At 42.3% G+C, this 26,586-nt stretch overlaps 1 protein-coding gene across 2 annotated transcripts in view; it reads left to right on the top strand.

Annotated features, from left to right (window-relative positions):
* Positions 1 to 7,113, top strand: part of CEP97 (centrosomal protein 97) — a 38,859-nt gene extending 31,746 nt beyond the window's left edge. For both annotated transcript variants that reach the window (XM_073664622.1, XM_073664621.1), the window contains 2 exons: positions 1,810 to 1,885; positions 3,895 to 7,113. In XM_073664622.1, the coding sequence (XP_073520723.1) occupies positions 1,810 to 1,885; positions 3,895 to 4,539 (721 nt within the window). In that variant the 3' untranslated portion in view covers positions 4,540 to 7,113. The remainder of the gene's footprint in view (positions 1 to 1,809; positions 1,886 to 3,894) is intronic.
* The last annotated feature ends 19,473 nt before the right edge of the window (positions 7,114 to 26,586 follow it).

Raw genomic sequence — 26,586 nt, 5'->3', positions numbered from 1 at the left:
TCACTGATGGACATGTTTCACGCAGGGCTGGAAATAGCCCGGGTCTCAGATCTATATTCATCTCTGTAGGTTTCTGACTGTGGATCTCTCCTTTATGTGTCTATACAATGCAGTTCATACCATAAAGATGACAAGTGACAGGACAATAAGGTCTCTGGTTAGAATGACATTTTTTCCAGCATATTAGACAATGGCAGAGTGGTCTGACATCCTGAACCCCCTCAATCCTTGGGCTGCAGGGTTGGACACAGGATGGAGCTTCTTCACTAATTTTCCTTGCATTGTGACGCCTCCTGTCGCCTTCTTTGTAGGGAACTACAATAACGCCCCCATCACTTGAATGGCGCGTGATGCAGTTACCTATGACAGTGCGTGCCAGTAACTCTGCCATGCCTGAGATGTCAGAAGGACCCCTACACCTCCATTCTCAAGATCAGCCCCACTCCGACCTTAGTGTTGTGACACGTTCTAGCAACATGCCATGACCTTTTATAATGGGACCACCTTTGTAACCTCAGATGCTCGATAAAATCATTCATTCATGGCTGTTACACATTCATTAGGGTGAAATCCAATTGAAATGCTGAACAATATACAACTAACTTTACTATATAATCTTTAAATTAAAAATGGAACCATGAAAAGGTACATTCCTATATACTAAAGTAGTAGTACATGCTCATTAGTATAAGCTGGATATAAGGAAATGAAAATGCAGCTGCTGTACCTGCATGTGCCACTAGGGTGCAGTATGTAACTACACGGATTCCCTGGCGCTACTGAATTGTCATCTGTCACAGTATGAAAGGGAGGAACCAAATTATCTTTTTTTTTTTTGTATAATATTTAGCCTGTCTAAGAATGCAAAAAAACGGCAGCTAAAAGCCCTAGTGCCTGTTTCATCAGTTTCCACCAGAATTCTGCCGTAAAACTGCTTGAGATGACACCAAATTTTTGCCCAACTCTTAAAGTTGGACAAACATTTTGTGACTTTTGTAACTTTTACGACGGCTTCACCAACCTAGCAGAGAATAGCCAGGATAGGGCTTTATCAAGCACACCCTACAATTTCATCATAATTTATACCACAAAAGTGGCGTGAAAGTATGATGGAAATGCACGCCGGCCCCTCACCGGAAGTGACGCATGGCTGTTGCCAGATTCATTGCAGAGGAGCACGGATATTTTGCCTCCACCCCTCCCCCCAAAAAGTCAACAAACAATAGCACTTAAAAAAATGTAACATTTTTCCTAAAAACTATTTTCCAGCTAGGAAAAGCCGTAGTGTTCTATTTATGAGGGTCCAACCTTTGAGACCCCCATCCACCCTGAGGATGAAGAAAATGCTGCGCTAGTGTAGTGCATTCTCCATATCTACTGTAATTTTTCCCGAAGTTCACCTTTTTCATTTTGACAAGCAAGGTGTGTAGGGGTCTGTAGCCAGTGAGAAGGGGACGCAGCACTGCACCAACCTTTGCCTTATAGAGCTGAGATTACCCAGGCCAAGTCCATCATAGTTTATTCTGCATGCTTTATGGCTGCAGATTTTTTTTCTGCAAAAAAATAAGAATAAGCATAGTAGAATTATATTGCAAGGATGCCAGGACTAATGTGTACTGACTCTATAGCCATGTAAGGTCCTGCTGTAAACCTGCATTGTTTCAATACCCCTTGTGTAACTAATTAGTATAATGCCTACATGCTTGTAATTGTAATTATTCTAGGGTTTTTTTATCAAATAATCCAGACAAATTATGTGTATTGTTAAAAAAAAACACAATAATGGAAACTTTTTCTTTTATGCTGTAGGTTGAAGAAAGAAAGAGACGAGGAGCGGGTGCAAAGACTTGTACAAGGGGACGCTCTCCGATACTTATGGGACCAGGTAGTTTCATTAAAGACCATTGTGTGAGATGGAAAACCTAACTCTAAAAATTATGATTGACACATGGCATCAAAAAGTACATCACGTAGAACATCCAATGAATATAGAGTGGCTGACAACAAGTATAGTAAAGCTGCCGTTCTCCAAGGATGCTCCACATAATCTATTGCCTGTTCGTCAATGTGCATCTGAATCTGAACGTGATATATTGCACCTTATGCCTGACGTTTAGGTGGATCTGTGTCTTCTGTCTAATAGGCGTAATAAAGAAATACACTGGATAAAGTTCTGAGCCTGCCCCCACCTCCTCTGCCCCCCGCACAGGGATTAAAGGACTGCAGTAAATGCAGATAAAATTGGTATATAAATTACTTTATTGATTTAATTATGAGAACAATAGAGCTAAAAACATGAAACAAGAGACCTGATTAAAAAGAGGAGGGGGCGTGCCATGATTGAAAATCACAAAAGTAGGTCATATATAGTATTAGAAATAACAAATATCAAAACGCGTTGGCAAGAAAATATTTTCATGAAAATAATTAAGTAATATCAATAAATGAAAGGGTCACTCCCATCTCCGAAACCCTATCCCAATATGTAGTAGGTGTAGTTTTATTAGCAAATTCCTCCAATTAGAAATGTAGTATAGTTCTTCAGATTCGCTATGTCTCTTTCCTCATGCGCAGGGCATTGCAGTAGCTTAGGTATCCATGGTTACGACCACTCATATAGTGACAGTGAATTAGCTGTTAGTGGTCGTAACCATAGATGCCTAAGCTTCTGTAATGCGCTGTACATTGGGTAAGCAAATCAGAAAAACTATGCTATGTGTTTTTTTTTAAATCATGTTAATTTTTATTAAACAAGCTTTTTATCGTTTACAACACAATCATAAGTATAGCAGAAAAATAAATAAAATGGACAGTACAGAATGTATACCTGCCTTTTACATATATCAGTATATCTTATTAATAAAAGATGATATCGCTATAATATTCCAGCGCATTTTGTGTCTTAAATTAGCACCACTAATTATTAACAGGACAAAGGAATCCTATCTGACTGGGGATATCCCTCTTCTACATTTCTAATTGGAGATATTTGCTAATATTATTACTATTACACCTACTACATATTGGGATAGGATCTTGGAGATGGGAATACCTCTTTTAAATATAAAAATAACTGATAATGATAAATAAGTGAAAATACATAATAATGTCTAGCGACTAAAGAGAATAAATATAATAGATTGAGATCTAAATCGATGTTTATTGCACAGTGCCAGATAGAAAAGGCCAAAATAACATGGTAGTATATTAGGGTGAACACATGATACTAACCATGGAGGGCACGCCTCAGCCTGCTCACACCACTGCAACGTGCGTTTCGCTTCCACTTTGTCAGGGAGTCTCCATACTATGCTGCTCTTACACATGTCAGTGTAGTCTGAAGATAAAGCTGCTTACAAGGCCATTTACAAATTGTTCTGTTAGGCCATGTGCACACGTTCAGTATTTTACATCAGGATTTGTAAGTCAAAATCAGGAGTGGAACAGTTAGAGGAAAAGTATAATAGAAACACGTCACCACGTCTGTATTTATCACCCACTCCTGGTTATGGCTTACAAATACTGATATAAAATACTGACCAAATACTGAACGTGTGAATGTGGCCTTAGAGAGATGAGTTGTATTCATTTTCTGGAATGTTTAAACCATTAATTAGATTTTCTATTTTAAGAGTCATTTCCAACACACAGTGGATCACAGTATTAGTGCAGTACATTAGTATTGGCAGGCAGGAGGTATGGATGAAGATATGATGCGCTTACAAGGAAACTAATCATTGTGGTGTGATTGTACATTTGAGTCAGATTTCTTCATTTCCAGTGATCTGTGGTCGTGTTGTGTGATTTCTTTGTGTTTCAGTATCTATTTTCATTGGTAACTTCACTAGAGAAGCACAAACTTACCGTGTATCTGGGAATTTTGTGTCTACTCAGGTCCGATCTATTCAAGAATGGCAAAACAAAGTAAGTGGTCAGATTGCTAGTATTCCAGAATCTGACGTCCGTCCACCTGAGGGGTCGGGAAAGCAGTCATTTTCAGTTGAATCTGCCCCTGAAGCCACAAGTAGGAAAACCAGCCCTGACATCCCAGACTCGGGTTTTCATTCAATTAATATAGAACAGACTTCTCATCAAGAAATGAGCAATTCTGAAAAGAGCTCCACGGAAGGAAGCGTGTCTCCTGAGCAATCCCTGGACACCGTGAAACACTGTCAACAGCCATTATCCGATTTCATAGGGGTTCAGGCGACAAAACCTCAAGATCACAGTGACAGTAGCAAGGATGACTCCAGTACAGATCAAGATAGCAGTCTCCTGCAGCAATATCTCGAAAAAGTGCAGCAACTTGAGCAAACGGAGGACAACACAAGTGATGTGACCGAGGAAAGTAGGCCTGAAATGAGCAACAGCTCCGTAAACTTTGATCTCCTCTCCAGCAGCTTCAGTCATGATTGTGAGAATGGGAAGAAGGAAGGGCTGGAAGCACATGAAGACGTTTGTGAGACCTCTGATGCTGCACGAAGCTTGGTGCCATCACCGGACACTTGTACTGAGGCACCAGAAGTAATGCTGCAGTAAGGAGGGGCTTCCCTGCCGCATCCTCGGCACTGGCTGTGTACTGTATTAGGATTAGATAATGACTACTACTATGGGCCTTTCTGTAAATGTTCCATTCTATGAAATGGAAGTGGAAATCCAACTGGGGCACTCCTACATTAAATATTCACCTTACACGTCAAGTTTAGGTGTCCGAGTAGAAAAGGTCACAGTGAGTTGTCTGATTTGTCCAATGCAGTAAAGTTGCTCCAGTATACACTGTGTTGCTGCATGAACGGTGTAGCACCATTAAAGGTAAGGAACGTATTATTCCCTCCATTCTGGAGGATAGAGATGCGTCCTGTTTCTTCTACATCAGAAAGGATTTGCAGCATGTTTGTCTATTGTTACTAGACTTCTGTCATGTTTGTGAGTACATATGGCACGTATCATAGCAGTGATAGAAGCAAAATACCAATGCCGTCAATTTCTCAAAAAGTTGCTTTATTGCCAACAGATATGACGGTAGCAGAAACTTTTTAATTGACACCAAGTGGAAATCTAATTCTTAGAGTGAATAAGTGCTTGTCAACAAGTCCTCTAAAATAGAGGTACAGCTGGAGCTACAGGGGAACAATCCTTCTAGCACCCAAAATGATCACCAATGACCAGCTGAATGACATGGCCACAGCTAAAGACAAGGGCTACCCTGGCACCTGTATTAACTGCTGCCCTTGCAGATGAATGGTGGTCCATGTGATATAAGGGGAGCCCGAGTCCTCCAGAACAAGAGCTGTTGCTTCAGAGGTATACACTGAGCCTCCATAGGGCATTTAGACAGGGGTTGTCTTTATAAGACTCCTCTGATAGCTTACCTTGTCACGTTGTCCTTACAGTTTGGAGCTCTAGGTCTCCAGCAGTTGATATCTGAACACACGGCATGGTTAGGAGTCTGAAAATCGCCTTTTAGGTTTTTTATTGCATGATCTATCTTCAGTTAAATTCTTGGGTCACACTGCAGATGGCCTGGTGCAGGGATTGCCCTGATTATATGGCAGCTCGTTGGATCCACTCCTCATGGTCATCCGAGCCTTCTTCCATGACTAATAGATGGCTTACACCCTTGTTATAGTAGCAGTGTGGTTCCATCGGAATCGACAACTTGTCTCATTGACATCGAATACTTCACTAGTTTCATGTTGGCTACGAGGAGAACACAGCTTTGATGTCTGGAATCAGTCCAATTTAATATCATTCTGCCTTTGTTTGCCCAGAGCTTTTATTCAATTACATAGGTTAAATACATGAAGGCACAATTTGGGTGTATGGACCACCGTAACCTGCATTCATTTGTCCACATTGCTTAAGATCTTGCTTGCCTATGCATGTGCCACCGTGATCAGTGTCACATTGCACATGTATAATGATTTCTATACTTATTTTATAGCACATATTTATATTATTGTATTTCTGAGTGATCTCTTGGTTGGCTTTCTCCATGTTATTTTGTATATTGGCACTGATGTGTATTTGACACAATAGTGTACACTGGTGGTAAAGCTGTAACTCCCAGCATTCTGGTTGTCAGGACATGTGGCTAGGATGTAGACTTTCCTAAAGGCCTCATACACATTAGATTAAAGGGAAGCTGACAGGCCCCCCGACTGGTCCCAACTGCTACTATGGTGGTAAGGATGTGGATATCTTTATTCCAATAATGTCAAATGTGTTTGACATCCCATACATTCAATTCTCATTATGGTAGGACCATTATGCCGGCTGGTAATCATGCCCACGGAACAATCAGGAGCCCTTTAAAATTGTCTTAACCCACTGGTTTTGATGGGATCAGCTGCCCATCTCATGTATATGGGAGCTACCGCCTCTTCCCAGACCAAAGTGTCGGGCAGATCCTTATGCATTCAGGGTAGATTAGCCGCTGCCAGAGCTATCTGACAGCAGCTTTATCGTCTATCCCTTCTATCAGCTGAGCATTCATGTATATTGGGGAGTAGGGAGGGACAGCTGTCAGTCAAACAAGCCATCAGCCAAAATCAATCTTGTGTGTATGGGCACCGGGCACCTTAAAGATAGAAGTCTATCAGTTTCATACCACTGGTCCACACTACCTTCACACCTAAATGTACAACTCATTGATCCTCAATCATACCACGCAGTAATGTGAGAATGTATATTGCTGGTAAATTTTAGGCTCTGGTCACACTTGCATTACGAGCCACTATCAGGGGTGCAGTCAAGGTTTCCATCACCTTTGCACCTTAGAATAGTGCACCGTAAAGTCAATGGGTCTGTCAATCACTATATGGATTCATTATTTAAAAAGGAAGCCATGTGTGAACAGAGCCTAAATAGGGTGTGGGCTGCTAAAAATATTTATTGGAGGGAAAGGAAGGCTTTCAGAATAATATTTTAATGCATTGAGTTAAATAAAAAAAATATTTTGTATGAAATTGCTGAGAACAGGTGTGCATGTATTATTTAAGCCCTTATTTTATCACATATATTGTGTATTTTTGTAGTGTGCAAATTTGTTTTTCATTTTGAGCCGTGAATAAAGCTTATGACAACAGGTGAAGAATTAAAGGTTATTTTTATAATATGAACATTTTCTTGTCTTTTATTAATTTTTTTCCCTTCTCAGTTTGAAATTCATATATGATGACATAATCTCTATTTAATGGTGACCTGTCACAATATTAATGCTGCCTTAACCACAGGCAGTATGGATCAGAGCCTGGCTGTACGATTGCAGCCAGGTAGGTTTTATTTTCAAATGCTGCAGTGTGCCAGAGAAAATATACTTTGAAAAGTCACCTGGGGACTTTGTGTCTCGGCCGCCCTGATCACTTTGAACAGTTTCGCCCTGTGTTCGTACATAGAGAAAAATCAGCAAACTGGAGTAGGGCAGGGAGATGTTGCTGGAGACCTGCCTCAGACTAGTCAGAAATCAGGATCCATTTTGTCTTCTCAGTCCCCATTTAATGCTCTAAATCTGTAATGTAGCACCTTTTCACAGAACCCACCACGCCCCCTACACAGAGCCCACCACGTCCCCTACACAGAGCCCTCCACACCCCTACACATTCCAAATGAGAAAATGAATAAGGCTGTGTGCCCACGATGCGTTTTTTTAAGTGTTTCCGCAGCTGCAGAAACGCTTAAACGCTTGGTAGAAGGCCTGCCATGTTCCTCAATGATAATCCGCATGTGCTGTGCACATGCTGCGGAAATTTACGCTGCGGATTATCATTGCGGAAAAAAACGCAGGACTACCAATTATTTTGCGGAAGTGCTGCGTTTTCGCCGCCATTGACTTTCATTGGAACCCATGGATTTCGCATCACTGCATCTGGACATGCGGAATCCATGCGTTTGAATGTGCGGATGGTACCCGGGTCTGGAGGAGAGGAGACTCTCGTACGTACCCGGGTACCATAGAACCTGTAAAAAAAAGAAAAAATAAATGTTATATTTACCTTCTGACGGCCCCCGGTGTCCTTATCTTCACTTGCTGGCAACTCGCGGTGGACTGAAGGGCCTGCGCTGATGTCATAGTCATGTGACGGCAGTTCCTTCAGTGCAGTGTACCGCGATCTGCCGGCAGCCAGGACTGAGCGAATCAAGACTGCAGGGGCCATCAGAAGGTAAGTATAGATTTATATTTTTATTTTTTACCATTCTTTCGGTCACACTATATAAATCCATGCAAACGGCATGGATTTATAGTGTGACCAAGTTGTCAAGCACTTTCCAAGTGATGCTAAAATCGTTTGGAAAGCGCTTGTCAACCCGCATGCGGAAATGCATGTGAAGAACGCTTCACATCCGCATGTCCCTGGCAGGAAAAACACATGTACAATCCGCATGTACAATCCACATGCTTTTTTTCTGCCAGGGAGATGCAGAAACGCTCAGGAAAAAATCCTGAGCATTTCTTCATTGTGGGCACATAGCCTAAAACCAGACACATCTATCTCTAAATCCCACAAAGCAGTTGCTTGCTTCTTGGCATAAAGCCCTTTCTGTCAGGGTTGTATATAAACCCCGTCCGCATTTTATTAAAGCGGACTCTCTTGCTGGACACCACGTGTATGCCCACGCGCGCTATTGATTCTCTGAGCTTGTTCCTCACAACACCTCCAATCTGGCCTTGCACATCAACTCTGGTGGGACTGTTGTGCCCAAAAAAAAACCTTTCGTGATGGAACCAATTTTAACCTTAATGACCAGGCCAAATATTTGAAATCTGACCAGTTTCACTTCATACGAAGGGGTACCCCAAAAAGAACGACAATTACTTATTTAAATTTTTTATTCAAGATAACATCTTGAAAACATGAATCCTCTTCAAAATAACGTCCATTTTATGATATGCACGTGTCCCAACGTTTTTTTCCACTGTTGGAAACATTTTTTTTATATTTTTCTGAACTAATGCTATTAAGTGCCTCCAGCTATTTTTTATTTACCTCTTCTACGTCCTGAAAACTCTTTCCCTCTAGGCTTTTCTTCATTCTTGGGAATAAGAAGTCATCGCAGGTGGCTACTTTGGGCGAGTAAGGGGGGTGAGAAACTGTTGTCATGCATTTTTTTGCCAAAAACTGGTTGATTTTCAATTCTGCGTGTCATGTTTCAGCCAGTCCCCCCGATTGCCACGATTCAGGTTGTTTTATTCTCACTGCCTCACGCAATCGCTTCAGCACTTGCAGATAGTAATGTTGGTTCACTGTGGTGCCCTGAGGAACAAATTCCATGTGAACAACTTCGATGTCGAAAAAACAAACCATCATGGACTTCAAATTTGACTTTTCTTGCGCTGCTTTTTTTGGTCTGGGCGATGAAGTTATCTTCCACTGGCTGGACTGCTGTTTTGTTTCAGGATCATAGGCGTAACACTAAGACTCATCCTCTGTGATGACTTTTGACAAAAAATCAGGGTCCATCCCCCTTACTCCCCCCGAACTAGCCCCTTGCGACTTCTTATTCCCAAGATCTGAGTGGGGGCTGGTTTTGTGGTAAGTTTTTTTTTTTGTTGTTTTTTTTTCTAACATTTTTTGGGTACATAACATTATTTTATTGCTTTCAATGAAAGGCTGGGATCACATTATTGTGTTCTACACTGAGAACCAATCTCGGGGTCTCCGTGTAATTCCCACAAAAATGCAATCCTGACGAAACCCCCAATGAAACCACTCACTGTAATGAGGCAGATGGAGACACTTTGGATTCTGTTTGGTGTCTGTTCCGGTGGTATCCATCTTTTTAGGCAAGCACAGATCTTTGGTCGACCACACTTGTGGGCTAAAAAGTTGCCTAAAATGATGGGACACTGCCGGAACAGAGACCAGATGGAGTCCAAAGAGACCATATGTGCCTCATAAATGAGTGGGTTCTGTTGGGGGTTTCGTCTGAATCGCATTTTTTGGAGTTTACACAGAAACCCCAACGTAAGCGCTCAGCGGAGAGCACAGGATAAATGTCAGCCGAACCTTGTTCCAATTTTTGGGAGGCAGAATGAACAAAAAGACAATAGTACAAGAATAGTTCTTATACTGCACGGTGAACCATGCAAAAATAAGTGATAAGGCGGATATATTCTTCGGGTCGGTGCAATTCCAGCAAAACCAGACTTTATATTGGGTTTTTAATGTTTTGCTGCTACCACACGGTAAAAATGCTTATTCATTAAAAAATAAATAAATAAATTTCGTCGCCATAGTCTGAGAACTGTAACTGTTTTATTTTATGGCAAACAGAGCTGTATGTGGGATTATTTTATTGGGAGATTTTGGAGCACATAATGTTTTGCCATATTTTACATAAAGCTGCTTTGTTTTTTAAACTGATTACATGCATTTTAGCATTCTTCTGCAGCAGTAAGGCACTAAAAACGCATAATAATAGTCAGGATACCCATGAAAGAAATTGACATGTTGCAGATTTCAAACAGTTTATGCTGTGCCAAAAAGAAGCACAGTGGGCATGAGATGTCTATAAATCATTCACTTTGCTGGAACTGTAAGATGCGTGATGCGAAAAAAACGTCAAAAAGTAATTGTGGGAACTTTACCTAAAAAATTCACGGTGGACAAGGTCCTCATTTAACCCCAGCAATAGCACAACGCCTCCAGCATTGTTTAGGCATCTGCTTTATCTCCGTCCTCTTTGAAGTAAAGAAAAAAATTTAATCTCCCAGTACAGGTCCAGAAGAGGCATGAAGCAACAGATATGATGCAAGTGGTAGTATCTCCAGGTTACGTTAATAAATGTTTCTTGGGCCACAATCTAGAATGATTCAAGTCTTCCATGCTAAATATGTTTCCACTTAATTATAGTGTATAATAATCTTTATTTTTATATAGCGCCAACATATTTCGCAGCGCTTTACATACATACAATATAGTTCAACATAGAGTGACTCAGACATCACGTGATATATTAGCAGACCAATAACACAGAATGAATCATAATCAAGAAAACCCCAAATTATAGCAACATCATATTGGAAATATAGCAGTTTTAATAATGTAACACTAGAAATAAGGCCTCCTTCACACATCCTGATTTTTCCGGTACTAGAAAAACCAGTACCGGTGAGGTGTGTGTCCGTGTGGCAAACTAATGTCCGTATCCACCATCCATGTGCCGTCCGTGTGCACCATCAGTATGAAAAGTACTGGAATAGACTGAAAAATACAGATGACATGTTTAGGTGTTAGATGAGCAAATATAGAGATGATAGAAATATGTCAGTGAGATACATACACATATATATGTGTATGTATCAGTGCTTTGCATGTGTACATTTCTGTACTTGCATTTATCAAATAAATAAAAAAAATGGTGTGGGGTCCCTCTTATTTTTATTAACCAGCTGAGAGGAAGTAGACAGCTGGGGGCTGGTGTTATTATTCTGGGAAGGAGCCAATAACCATAAAGGTTCCCAGCCTATTAATATCAGCTCACAGTTGTCAACATAGTCTTTACTGGTTATTAAAAAGGGGGGACCCAAAACAAAAATGATGAGCGGTGACATAATTAACGTTACCGCAGGTCACAGGCTGCGGTTCTCACGGTAACCTCTGGGTGAGTTGGCCATGTGTGACCTGCGGTAACCTTACTGACTTCACCGCTCGCCGAGTGACAACTTCCTCATGCTGTGAGCGGTGACATCAGTAAGGTTACCGCTGGTCACAGGCCGGCTCACCCAGAGGTTACCGTGAGAACCGCAGCCTGTGACCTGAGGTAACCTTAATAATGTCACTGCAGCGGCGTTATCTCGCTACTCTCATTGTGTTCCGGCCGTCGTGCTAAGCGGACACATTACTGATATCACAGCTCAGCACAGCATCCGGATGTAGCAGAGTTGGGGATTGACGTGGGATGGATTTACTGCAGACCACTTTGGATTATAATTTTTTTATATGGTAATAAATGGGTAAAAGAGGGTTGGGTACTGCTTGTTACAATTAAAGGACTTTTCCCAGAGTGCGGGTTTATTACTTTTGACTACGGGGTTAGTAATGGGGGTGTCTGACAGACCCTTCTCCATTATCAACCCCTGGGTTTGATGTCCGTAGACATTACACAGCTGACATCAATCCCAAAACCATTAGCCCGCTAGGCAACGCACCAGGTCAAGAGGGAAGAGCCAAGGCTAAGCACCAGAATTGGCTAATGGATGCGCCATTTCTGGAGCAGCTGAGAGCTGGTGTTATTAGTATGGGAGGGGGCCAATATCCATGAGCCCTTTCCAGCCTATTAATATCAGCCCGCAGCTGTCTATTTAGCCTTTGCTTGTTATTAAAAATAGGGGGGTCCCCACTTTTTAATAACCAGTAAAGGCTACGCAGACAGCGGTGAGCTGATATTAATAGACTGGGATATCTTTTATATTGGCCCCTTCCCAGAATAACACCAGCTGTTTGCGTTCGCTCAGCTGGTTAATAAAAATAAGGGGGACCCCATGCAATTTTTTAAAATTATTTATTTAATGCGCTGACTACAACTGTCGCCGGTCTCACTGATCCCAGGGGAGACCAAGTGAGAATGATGACAGTTGTAGTCAGCACATGGTGCCTAGGAACAGCGCTAACTGTTCAGCTTTTCGCAGCTGCCAGTACGTGTCACATGGATGACACACGGATGTAATCAGTGTTATTATTTATTATTATTATAGCGCCATTTATTCCATGGCACTTTACATGTGAAAAAGGGGTATACATACAAGAACAATTACAATAATCTTAAACACAATGTGACAGCGACTGGTACAGGAGGAGAGAGGACCCTGCCCGCGAGGGCTCACAATCTACAAGGGATGGGTGAGGATACAGTAGGTGAGGGTAGAGCTGGTCATGCAGCGGTGGTTACTGCAGGTTGTAGGCTTGTCGGAAGAGGTAGGTCTTCAGGCTCCTTTTGAAGGTTTCCACGGTCGACGAGAGTCTGATGTGTTGGGGTAGAGAGTTCCAGATTAGGGGGGAAGCATGGGAGAAATCTTGTATGCGATTGTGGGAGGAGGAGATAAGAGGGGAGTAGAGAAAGAGATCTTGTGAGGATCGGAGGTTGCTTACGGGTATGTAACGGGAGACTAGGTCAGAGATATATGGAGGAGAGAGGCTGTGAATGGCTTTGTATGCCATGGTTAGGGTTTTGAACTGGAGTCTCTGAGCGATGGGGAGCCAGTAAAGAGATTGACAAAGAGGAGAGGCCGGGGAATAGCGGGGGGACAGGTGGATTAGTCGGGCAGCAGAGTTTAGGATGGATTGGAGGGGTGCGAGAGTGTTGGAAGGGAGGCCACAGAGCAGGAGGTTGCAGTAGTCAAGGCGGGAGATGATGAGGGCGTGTACTAGTGTTTTTGCAGATTCATGGTTGAGGAATGTGTGGATCCGGGAGATATTTTGTGCACGTGCACAAAATAGCAGTGTGCACGTGTGTGGGACGTATTGTGGAGCGTGGTGCCAGAAATAAATGGACGTCTACATGTTTTGCACACGGACACATGTCCATGTGAACACACTGACATGTGCGCAGACCCATAGATTTGAATGGGTCTATGTGTGTAAGTGTGTCTCCAATACGTGTGGAAGCTGTCACCACACGTACTGGAGACACTGACCTGTGAAAGGGGCCTAACTGATACCCTGAGTTATGCCAAGTGGAGAGCAGCCATAATTGATGTGCTGATTAGCAATCTGCTCAATATTACATGGAACCTGTTGTCTGGATTTCCTTATATAAACTAAATCTACCATCTTTAATTCGTCTTGAATGACATCTTCCGACCTGTTTATAAGTGCCCAGCTCTCCTGCATATCCAAGAAAATACTTTGTACAATCCTCTGCTCCATATGCTAATCAACACGGCCTGGTTCGATGGGTGTTGCCGGTCTGTGCTCGGCGCCTCCTCTATTCCTGTATTCTCCGGCCATCCTGCCTTGATTGACGTGGTTGACATCATCCACAGAGGCTGTTGTGCTTGCACAGCTCTTGTTCCCTACTGTGCAGGACCGAGATTTGAATAGGCTGCGGATGACGTAAGAGACGTCAATCAAGGCAGGAGGGCCAGCGGTTGCAGGGACAGAGGAGGCGCAGAGTACAGACAATCGACGCCCATCACACTGCACTGCGCCGATTATAAAAGGTTGATTTAGTTTATATAGGGAAAACCTGGTGACAAGTTCCCTTTAAAATTGCCAATTAATCTATACTAGTTTTAAACTAGAACTTTTATTGCATGAGAAGATACAGTGCGCCATTCTTCTCCAGCACAGAGCGGACACAGACCACTCCTGCCAGGGATTCAGACGCCACTGCTGATGTCACGTCTACAGATCTAAGGATTCTTTTCCGCTCCGCTCTGTCGACTGGGCGAGACTTTTGACATTATTCTGATTGACAGCCAACTGGGGGAGCCTAACTGGGGGAGCCAGCTGTTAATCAGAATGACGTCAGAAGTCTCGCCCCGTCGTGTCAGCAAAGGCAACGGAATCCCCGGCAGGAGCGGTCTGTGTCCGCTCAGGCCGGGGAAGAACGGCGTCGGGCACAACATGCAGGTAAGTTGCAATTACCTGCCTGTTAGTGCTTAGGCACGTTTTTTGTTTTTCCATAAAGTCCTGGATATACCCTTTAACAAATGGCGTATGTGTATTCTGATGCAATAAATCCTGGGTGTAATATCAATGTCATTGAATCTAACATGTATGTAAAAGGAGGGTGAACCTGAAAGTATATTTATACTGCAAGATAATTGTAAAAGAGCGTTGTTAAAAAATTCTCGTTTCATGATTATCTTGCTGTATAAGCAGGCTGCCGATCACTCAATGAAGGAGCAAAACACTTTTTTCGGTTGCATTTTTTTGCACAGAAAATCTGCTACATTTAACTTTCCAAGCAAGACAGATGTGATTTTATGAGAACTCCAACCCACTGTTGACTTTAACACATAGTTGAACTGTTTGTTTTTGGTGCTTTTTTTTCCCCCGAAAGGGTGTCAAATTAATTTTCACCAAAGGCCACATCAGCACTATGATTGCCTTCAAAGGGCTGCTTATAATGGTAAGGGCTCATGCAGTGGGTCTCCTGACCCGAGTGTGATAGCTTCATATATATCTATGAGGGTGTCACGCTCGGAAGACCTGCAGCCAGTCCATGCATTGAGGTCCATGCTCGAGCATGTTGCATGAATGTCTGCATGAGCGCTAAGACTGTATAAGACTACAGTACTCATTACCATATTGTTAAATAATGTGAGACACCGTATCACACACCATCAGCATCCATTGACCTTGTTCTGAAAATAACAAGAAAAACAAAATGTAAGGGTACTTGGACCCGCAGAAGCGCTTGGATAGGCGCGAAATGGCTGTTGTCCTGATCCATCTCGCCGCTCCTCCTGCTTTTATAAAAGGATTGTCACGTCACATGAAATAAAGGACCCTATTTTTAATTAAATGGTGGGTGCTGATTTTCGATCATATGAATTTGTGAATTTTTTTCTTCCTCCACCTTTTGAATAATTGCGAAGGTATGCTCTAAAACAACAGGTATTCTCTTTAACTGATGATGTGTTGGTGCCGTTTTCGTTCATTAATTGTATTATCCTAATTGCATAGGTGACGTGACGCGAGGCCACACATATCCGGTCACGTGATGGGTAATCATGGCAACGGCGTACTCAATTTCTCGGCGGTATCAGCGTATTGTGGTGAATTACTTAGGATGATTGCATATGTTATGACACGTGATATTTTGTCTCTAATTGGCTATCTATGATATAAATATTGATCTGGCAGGCACACAACCACCCTCGGACGAAGCATTTCAGAGCGAAACGCGCGTCGGGTGTGGTGGGTCCCCCGGATATCCTACTTAGGCTTTTACGTGCTGCATGAATTGTACACCTTTTATGTATGCTTACTTATTTACATAGTGACACCTGTTTTGTGGCACACGGCTGCCTTTTTGGTACTATGTGCCATGCTGTTGTGTGGGGCACTATTGTATTTGCACATGTCTGATACGTTACAAGACATATGCATGCTATATAGAGGTATACATACTGTTATGTGGAGCATTATTGTATCTGCACATGTCTGATACAATATAAGACGTTTGCATGCTGTAGGGAGGTATATACAGGGTGGTCCAAAAGTAGGTGGACAGAAAGTGTAATAAGGTTATGAAGGGGGAGATTTATCACACATGGTGTAAAGTGAAACTGGCTCAGTAGGCCTTAGCAACCCATCAGATTCCACTTTTCATTCCTCACAGACTCTTTGGAAAATGAAAGGTGGAATCTTATTGGTTGCTAAGGACAACTGAGCCAGTTTCACAGATCTAGTTTTCACACATAGATCTCCCCCAAATCTGTTTTCTTTTCAGATAATTCAGATAACACATAATGGCAAATAATTTAAATACAGATCAAAGAAAATTGATTTTAACAGAGTATTGGAAATCTCAAAATGCTGAAACCATTAGAGCAAATTGGGTTGAAACATTTGGTACTCAAGCCCCAAAGAGACAAACCATTTACCGCATTGGTGACAAATTCAATGCTACTGGCTCAATCCTTAATGCTCCAAAAACTGGTCGACCCAAAACAGTCTGTACAGAAGATAATAAACAACTTGTTGCTGAAACATTTGTTCAGAGTCCAAAAAAGTCCACCAGAAGAGCCTCTTTGGAATTGGGAATTTCACGAGCTTCTATCATGTGAATCCTGAAATCTATTGGGTGGAAAGCTTATCGTCCATGTCTAATTCATGGTTTATTGGAGGATGATCCAGACAGGCGGCTGCAATTTTGTGTTTGATAAATCTCCCTCTTCATAACTTTATTACACTTTCTGTCCACCTACTTTTGGACCACCCTGTATACAACATCTGAATATATATGCAATTAGGATGACATTGTCAGCACATTAAAGATTGTTATCAATATCCAGGTCTATCCATCAAGGTTCTCCAGTGGTGTGTCTCACTGTTTTATGTGTTTTTAAGATGTTTTGTATCTATTTTTTCAATCAAATTCATTTATTGACTTTTAAAGATACCGACCTTGTATATAAAGCGTTCTTGTTTGTTCATTTATCTATTGTGCTTTATGGCCTTATTTAGCTTTCGGGGCTAATCTTTGGTGAATTTACTAATACTGATGTAAAATACTGACCAAATACTCAACACATGCACGTCGCCTAAGAACGCTATCCCTGGGTAGTAGGGCTAAGAGAGCTGTCCCTGGATAGTAGGGCTTAGAACACTGACCCTAGTTAGTAGGGCTAAGAACACTATCCCTGGGTAATAGAGCAAAGAGACCTATCCTTGGGTAGTAGGACTAAGAGGGCTATCCCTGGATAGTAGGGCTAAGAGAACTGTTGCTGGCTAGTTGGGCTAAGAGAGATGTCCCTGGATAGTAGGACTAAGAGAGCTAACCCTAGGTAGTAGGGCTAAGAACGCTGTCCCTGGGTAATAGGGCTAAGAGTGCTGTCCCTGGGTAGTAGGGCAAAGAGTGCTGTCCCTGGGTAGTAGGGCAAAGAGTGCCGTCCCTGGGTAGTAGGGCAAAGAGTGCTGTCCCTGGGTAGTAGGGCAAAGAGTGCTGTCCCTGGGTAGTAGGGCAAAGAGTGCTGTCCCTGGGTAGTAGGGCAAAGAGTGCTGTCCCTGGGTAGTAGGGCAAAGAGTGCTGTCCCTGGGTAGTAGGGCAAAGAGTGCTGTCCCTGGGTAGTAGGGCAAAGAGTGCTGTCCCTGGGTAGTAGGGCAAAGAGTGCTGTCCCTGGGTAGTAGGGCAAAGAGAGCTGTCCCGGCGTAGTAGGGCAAAGAGAGCTGTCCCGGCGTAGTAGGGCAAAGAGAGCTGTCCCGGCGTAGTAGGGCAAAGAGAGCTGTCCCAGCGTAGTAGAGCAAAGAGAGCTGTCCCAGCGTAGTAGAGCAAAGAGAGCTGTCCCAGCGTAGTAGGCTGAGAGCTGTCCTTGGCTGGTATGGCAAAGTGAGATGTCCAAGGGTAGAATTACTAAGAGAGGCCTTCCTGGGTAGTAGGGCCAAGAGCGCAGTCCCTGGTAGTAGGGCTAAGAATGCTGTCCTTGGGTAGTAGTGCAAAGAGAGCTGTTCCTGGGTCGTAGGGCTAAGAGTGCTGTCAATGGGTCGTAGGGCCAAGAGCGCAGTCCCTGGTAGTAGGGCTAAGAGAGCTGTTCCTGGGTAGTTGGGCTAAGAGTGCTGTCAATGGGTAGTTGGGCTAAGAGTGCTGTCAATGGGTAGTTGGGCTAAGAGCGCTGTCCCTGGGTAGTAAGGCTAATAGAGAGCTGTGCCACACCTCAGAGTCCAAGATGGATTGCTCCCTATGCTAAGCACTGGCTGTGTCTGCTCTGATTCAAAGACTGAACCACACAATAGTGCTGGCTGATTGCGTTCACTCGGTTTCAAAGAGTGAACCTGCTCCTTGTGCTGGTGCTGTCCTGTCTACTAAGCGCTGACAACATCTGCTCAGATTCGAGTTAGCACCAGCTACCTGAGCTGGCTCCACCTCCTTTACTAAGTGCTGGCTGTGTCGATTTAGAACACAGCCAGTACGTACTAGAGGGGGTGGCGCCAGCACAGGCAAAAAGTGCAATTTTCAAACTTTGAATTTTTATGCCCTTAAATCAGATAGTTATACCACACAAAATAATTAATAAACAACATATCCCATATGTGTACTTTAGCATCATTTTTTTAAATATATATTTTTTTTTTGTTAGGAAGTTTGAAAAGTTAAGTTTATGAGATATTTTTCATTTCTCCAAGATTTATAAAACCTATTTTTTAAGGGACCACATCACAATTGAAGTGCCTTTGAGGGGTCTATATGACAGAAAATACCCAAAAGTGACACTATTTTAAGAACTGCACCCCTCAAGGTGCTCAAAACCACATTCAAGAAGTATATTAACCCTTTAGGTGCATCATTCGAATTAAATCAATGTGGAAGTAAAAAATAAAAATTTTACTTTTTCCCACATAAATGTAGCATTAGCCACAAATTTTTCATTTTCACAAAGGTAACAGGAAAAAATGAACCATACAATTTGTTGTCCAATTTCACCTCCATACACCGATAACCCATATGTGGAGGAAAACTACTGTTTGGGCACACAACAGGGTTCAGAAGGAGCACCATTTTACTTTTAGAGTGCAAAATTGTCTGGAATAGATAGCAGACACATTTCACTTGTCACATTTGATCTGATGTGCCTAAACAATGGAAACCCCCACCAGTGACCCCATTTTGGAAACCACGCCCCTCAAGGAATTTAGCTAGACGTGTGGTGAGCACCTGGAATCCACAGGTGCTTCACAGAATTTTATAATGTTGAGCCATGAAAATGGACAACACATTTTTTCCATAAAAATGTTGCTTTATCCCCAAATTTTTCATACAGGAGAAAATGGACCATACATTTTGTTGTGCAATTTCTCCTGAGTACACTGATACCCCATATATGGGGTAAAACTACTGTTTGGTTGGACGACAGGGCTCAGAAGGGAAGGAGTGCCATTTGACTTTTGGAGTGCAAAATTAACAGGGATAGATAGCGAACGCCGTGTCACGTTTGCAGAGTCCCTGATGTGACTAAACAGTGGAAAATCCCCACACTTGACCCCATTTTGGAAACTACACCCCTCAGGGAACTTATCTAGATGTGTGGTGAGTGCCGTGAAAATAAAAAAATCAAACTTTATCCACAAAAATGATCTTTTAGTCCTAATTTTTTTATTTTCACAAGGGTAAGAGAAAATGGACCCCAAAAACTACTGTGCAATTTCTCCTGAGTGTGCAGATACCCCATATGTTAAAAAACACTGTTTGGGCGCACGGCAGGGTTCAGAAGGGAAGGAGCACTGTGTGAATTTTTGAAATTGGCTGAAATTGAGATGAAACGCCATGTCGCGATTGGAGAGCCCCCGGTGCATGTAAATAGTGTAACCCCCCCCCACAAGTGACCCCATTTTGGAAACTAGACCCCTCAAGGATTTTATCAAGGGGTATGGTGAACATTTTGAACCCAGAGGTACGACACAGAATTTGATAACATTAGGTCATCATATTGAATAAGTTGTCATTAGTCTTGAGTGCAAGTGCTCGCTACTTGAGTTTGCATCAGATACTCGGGTATACACCAAGTATCGCGGGTGCTCGAGTGACATGCTCGAGTCCTCACCCCGCATGTTTATTAGACAACCAAAAAAAAACATGGAGGGATTACGTTTACAGAGATACTACATTTATATTGTTTTTTTTACGGTTTGGCGCTTTTACACAATAAAAACTATTATGTAGAAAACATTTTTTTTTTGCATAGTTTTATTCTGAGAGCTATAACTTTTTTATTTTTCTGCTGTATGAGGTGTATGGCAGTTTGTTTTTTGCGAGACAATGACGTTTTCAGCGGTACCATTTTTATTTACATTCGTCTTTTTGATCGCGTCTTATTCCATTCTTTGTTTAGCGGTATGATGATAAAGCATCATTTTTTTGCTTTGTTTTTTTTTACCGTGTCCACTAAAGGGGTTAACTAGTGGGACAGTTTTATAGGTCAGGTCATTGCGGACGTGGCAATACGTAATATGTGTACTTTTATTGTTTTTTCATAATATTTACTTATGGGTACAGTATATTTATTTTTTGGGATTATTTTTTATTTTATTTTTTTAATATTTTTGTAGTTTTTTTTCTTCACTTTCTGACACTTTTTTTCACTTTTACACTTTGTCCCACAATGGGGCTGATTGTTCGCATAGCATAGGGATGTAGCAGCATCCCTGTGCTATGCAGGCTGACAGCTCTCCACTGGCACAAGTTAGATAGATCGTGCACTGCCCATGATCTATCTAACTTCCTAATGCCTGATGACCCGGATGTCATCATGACGACATCGGGTCACCATGGCAGCGATCGGGACCCCGTGCTCACAGCACAGGGTCTCTGATCCAAGGTAGGTAAGAGGGGGCGCTCTTACATCTGCCTGCCCCGGAAATGCTGTGATCGACTTTGATTGCAGCATTTCGGGGGTTAATGTGCCGGGAGTGGTGCTGGACCACTCCTGGCACATAGTACCGGGTGTCAACTGTCAAAATCAGCTGACACCCGGCAGTGAGGCAAAATAATACATACCTGGTCATTAAGGCCCAGGTCACAGAGATGTATTATTATGCCTCACGTCAAAAAGGGGTTAAATGAGCAATGCTTTTTATGGAAAGTTACCTGTGAGCTTCCATAGTTCTCTGGCTGTCATGGGTGTGTCAGATGTGACAGACAGTCGCCCTGCAGTTGGTTGCAGGAGATCTCTTCATTTGGCATTACAGATCTGTCTCACTCTAGGACCCAGCGGCTACCTCCCTCCGGCTAATTGGCACCCAGGCCTGGGTGTTTAAATACTTCCTGTTTGCTATAGGGAGGTGTCGGTGATATTCACATGACCCCTTGTGAAGGCTTGGAGCTGTTGCAGTCTGCTTACTTCCTCTTTGGTGCTAAGAGGCCGTGTGTGTAATCTCTCTGAAGTCTGCTCAAGCTAAATTACTTTCCCCGTGTCTGTCTCCCCTTGCTGTCTTTAGTTGTTAGTGGGGACTGACTAGTGCTCACCCTCCCCTCTCCCAGCCAGGGCCTAGCTCTAGGGAGATACAGGGTTTTAGGTTCCTGATCGGCGATTGGTGAGAAACCAGTATAGGGACGGTAGGGAAGATAGGGTGATATCAGATCAGCCTAGGAGGTCTCCACCGCCTCTTTCATTAGTGTCTGGGCTCCATTCCCCTCATCCCTTCATATTGCACTTAGTCTTTCCTACACTTTGTGTGACACTGGCATCCCAGAGGTTTACTATCCCCGTTGATATGTGTGTACAAGTGGCAGAAAGAACAGATAGTATTTGTGCGTTGCAAATAAGATAAACCATCGTGTTATACACCTTAGTTTCATTATTTACACAAATAACCAGTCACCGACTGATTAATTAACATGTGGTTTTTGAAGAGTGGATTGCTTTTTAAAACAATTAGATTATGACTGAATATTTAGTATGCATGTTTTAATATTTTATGTTTTCAATTTTAATCGTATCGTTTACTAAATGATATGAATTGAATTTATATATTGTGTTCAAAAGCTGGATTGTCCTTTTAGTCCAAAAATTTAGATTTTAAACTATATATAAAAAGTAGTTATATGATGAATTGTCCCTCCCCTTTCTGTGTCCTCCCCCAAAATTCCCCTCCCATGTTTTTGATCAAGAGTAGTGATGAGCGAACGTGCTTAGATAAGGGGTTAACCTCAGGTGCTAACTGAGTATCTTCGGCGTGCTTGAAAAATAGGTTCAAGTTGCCACAGCTGTATGTCTCGCGGCTGTTCGACAGCCGCAACACATGCAGGGATTGCCTGTTTGTCGGTCAATCCATGCATGTGTTGTGGCTGTCCAACAGCCGCGAGACATGCAGCTGCAGTGTCTCAAACCTATTTTTCAAGCACACCGAAGGTACTTGGTTAGGACCTGAGTGTGCTTGGTTAACCCCTTATCCGAGCACGTTCACTTATCACTAATCAAGAGGTTTATAAGATGGGTTCAGTCCATCAAGTTCATACACCTGAGGAAGGCTTCAAGAAGCCGAAATATGTTGTGTATATTAACCTTGAATCTATCTTATTTTATTTGTTTTTTAATAAATATTTACATTTTACCTCTTGGATTATTCCAATCACCTTGATTCTCCTCAGTGGCAAAGACAGCGCCATTTCCTGGTCTCTGGTTCAGTTAACACTTTGTGGGGAATCCGCCCAGGAGATCATCCCCTCCAGGACGACAGCATTTCTTTGCACGTTTTCAACCAAGTGTAGATGGGAGTTGGGCCTCTGATTGCACATCCCCATCAGGTAAGTACATTTCTTTTGACTATGCATTTACTGTGCTTAGAAGCGCCACATTTCTTCTCCTTTAGGACGACCTGTTTTTTTTATCAGTATTTGCCATTGTAGTGACCAGTACGTTATGCCCAGCTTGTGATTCTGGAGACATATACCTCTAAATTAAGCAGGCTCTCATCGCTACAGAAATGGCAAACATGTGGACGCCATATGTGGTTTAGGCACACTGTGGAGCTCAGAAGGGAGGGGGGTCATTTGGATTTGGGAGTGCAGAATTCCCTGGATTTCTTTTGGGGGGTGAGGAGCCATAGCACTTTTCCAGAGCCTTTGTTTTAACAGTAACGTGGAAGGTCCCTATATTTCCATTGACAGAAGACGGATCTTAGTGGGGGAATTTTTTTGTGAATTGAGTTGAAGCTTTTATTGGGAACATTTTACATAACATTTGGGATCACATTTATCCAGCGTTCTACGCTAAGCACTTACATCGGGTTTCCATCTAATTCTCCGAGTGACGTGATTCAGATGAAACTCCGAGGGATCCATTTACTATAATGAGGCAGCAGAATTACTCTGGACTCCGTCTGGCCTCTGTTCAGCGTTGTCTATTCAGAAGTGCACAAAACTGTGGCTGACCGCGCTTTTATGCACGCCTAAAAAGACGGACACCGCCGGATCACAGATCAAACGGCGTCCAGAGTGCCTCCATCTACCTCATTATAGGGAATCTTCCACCGGGATTCCATCTGAATCACGTATTTCAGAGATTTACATGGAAACCCCAATGTAAGCGCTCAGCGCAGAACGCCGGATAAATGTGATCTGTGCCTTACTGCGATCTCTGGGAGGCAGAATGAACAATTCAGCAGCTGGTGAAGAATTGGTTTTATTTTTTACACCGTTCCTCGTGTGGTATAAGTGATTAGACCACTTTATTCTTCGGGTCGGTGCGATTGCAGCGATACCAGATTTATATCAGGTTTTTTATGTTTGACTGCTGTCACACACTAAAAAAACGCTTTTTTAGCAAAATAAAGTGTTTGCATTGCCATTTTTGAGAACTATAATTTTTCCATATTTCTGCCGACAGAGTCATGTGAGGGCTTTTTGTGGGACTTGTTGGTGTTTTTATTGGTACCATTTCCGGGCACATGACATTTTTTGATTGCTTTCTATTCTGATTTTTGGGAGGCAGAATAAACAAAAACCAGCAGTTCAGGAATTGTATTTTGGGGGTTTTATTTATGCCATTCACCATATGAGAAAAGTGATAAACCAGCTTTATTCTTCAGGTCAGTACGAGTACAGTGATACAACATTTATAGAATTTTTTATGTTTTGCCCCTTTTACACCATGAAAACAATGTTATAGAAAAAATAATTGTTTTTGCATTGCTTTATTAGAGAGCTATAACTTTTTTATTTCTCTACTGATAAAGCTGTATACTGGTTTGTTTTTTTGCAGGACAAGATGATGTTTTCAGCGATATTTTTATTTACTTTTGACTTTTTGATCGCGTTTTATTCCACTTCTTTTTGACGGTATGAAGAAAAAGCAGGTTTTTGCTACGTTTCTTTTTTATTTTTATGGAGTTCACTGAAGAATTTAAATAGTGTGACAGTTTTATAGGTCGGGTCAATTTGGATGCGGCGATTACAAATATGTCTATTTTTGTTTATTTTATTTTTTTTACATAAATATACTTATTGTTTTTTTTTTTATATATATTTTTTTAAATATTTTTACAATTTTTTTTGTTACTTTAGCCGTAGCTGGTTGACCCGGAGGTCGTCATAATTTCCTCGGATTGCCATGGCAACGATAGGGCCCACATTTGGTACCACATTTGCTATGAGGCTGTAACGCTTGTGGTGAATGTTAACGCTGGTGGATGTGTACCCACTGTGCCATGTGCCGGGCTTACCCTGGAGGGGTGTGAATAGGTGTCTACTGAGTCTTCACTAGAGCCTCTGGTGGTGAGGATAGGTTGAGGTCCTGGTAGGCATAAGTTACCAGCCAGGGCAGTCCCTGGTACTGCAGCAGCTGACCGGAGGGTCAGAGGCACAGTTACCAGGTACAGGAGGGTGAAGACAAGGACAAGGTCAGACGGTCTGCGGTCGGGGCAGGCAGCACAGGTTCAGGACAAATAAAAAGTGACATGCTGCAGATTTCAAAAGCTCAATGACTTTCAAATTCTTTAGTGTTTAAAAAAAAAGGCACAGGGTGTGAGATTTCCATACATGTCAGAAGCAAAAACATGCAATGATCGTCTGAAACGTGTTTGCATAATTTTTTAATGGTTTTTAGAGATGAAGCTGCGACTTCCTTTCTCTATTTTTGCACAATACAGTATGGCTTTTAGTAGAAGATACTGAATCACTGTTTTTTGCTTCTGCCTACCCTCACTTCATTACAAGTCTCCGTGCATGGATCTTCTTATGGGTGAGCTGACTTTTATTGCCTTTTTGATTATATACATGTCATCCACTTTACTGGAACTGTAATACACTGCAATGTGTTTTTTTTGTATGAAAATGTGCAGCAGTACTTAACCTAAATGAGTGCGTCTCAACCTCAGATGTAATAGCTGGTTGTACGTGAGGTGAGGATAGGGAGGCAGGTATCATAGAAGTGATCATATGCAGCAGTCTTTACTGGGGAGGGTGAGGAAAGTACAGTTTGTTTGTTTTTAAAATGGAAACCGGGGGACAGGGGTTAAACTCATTTGCTTCACTGCAACTCAAACTGTGAAGTCAGTCAGTAAGGATTTAGGACACTTTTATATGGCAATATTCTGCATCAGTATTTCTTAACAGATGCCAGGAGTGGATCCAAAACACAGAAGAGGTGAAAGTGATTGAGTTATTATTTTTCTCTGTGTCTGTTCCCCTCTGGTTTTAAGATTACAAATACTGATGTAAATTACTGCCCAAAATACTCACTGTGTGAATGAGGCGAGGAATCTGCTTATAATACTGTAATATACTGTAAGTTCTTATTCCGAGGATGAGTGCTCACTTGCAGGTGCAGTGCTGTAATTCTCGTCTTCTCTGATCCATCATACTCCCCAGAGCAGGGGCAACCCCTGGCGCAAAACTGCGGCTGGCAGATGTCCAGATGTATGACTCAGTGACATGTGATGGACCCAGACTCCCAAACAAAATGAATCAGACAGAAGCTCAAAAAAAATACACAAAGCATTGCAATTAGGTGTCAAACATTCTCAACTTTATTTAAATTTAAATGACACCGAACATGGCACAACTCCCGACTCACGAAGAGTCACCCTCCAGCACTCAGGAGAGGAAAACCCATTCTTAGACATCTATTCTTAGACATATTGTAACCACTTTTTAAAAAATGGTTACAGCCGCTAAAGGTGTTTTTCACCCCGAAGTAATCTTTCAGCAAGCAGTACAGGTTACGGAATAACTGAGTGTGCAGGATTCAATAAAATGTTAGGATTCGGCTCTGCTAGTCACGTCACTGCAGGAATGTGATTTGCGCTAAATTGTGGTCATGTTCTGGCTAGATTGTCATCTGCTTTACTCAGCAGAACATGACGAGATGATGAGAATCTATTCAGCGCGTAACTGTGGAAATCCCATACTTGCAGTTACATGACAAAGCGGTGGAAAGCCGTGTTACCGGCTGCAGTCGGCCGGTGTAAATGCACTTTTTCC

Source organism: Phyllobates terribilis, unplaced genomic scaffold, assembly GCF_046119375.1.
Source record: "Phyllobates terribilis strain yellow unplaced genomic scaffold, ASM4611937v1 Scaffold_2__4_contigs__length_985480577, whole genome shotgun sequence".
Taxonomy (NCBI): Eukaryota; Metazoa; Chordata; class Amphibia; order Anura; family Dendrobatidae; genus Phyllobates; species Phyllobates terribilis.
Note: the sequence above shows the minus strand (reverse complement) of the source record. Positions and strands in the feature narration are given on the sequence as shown.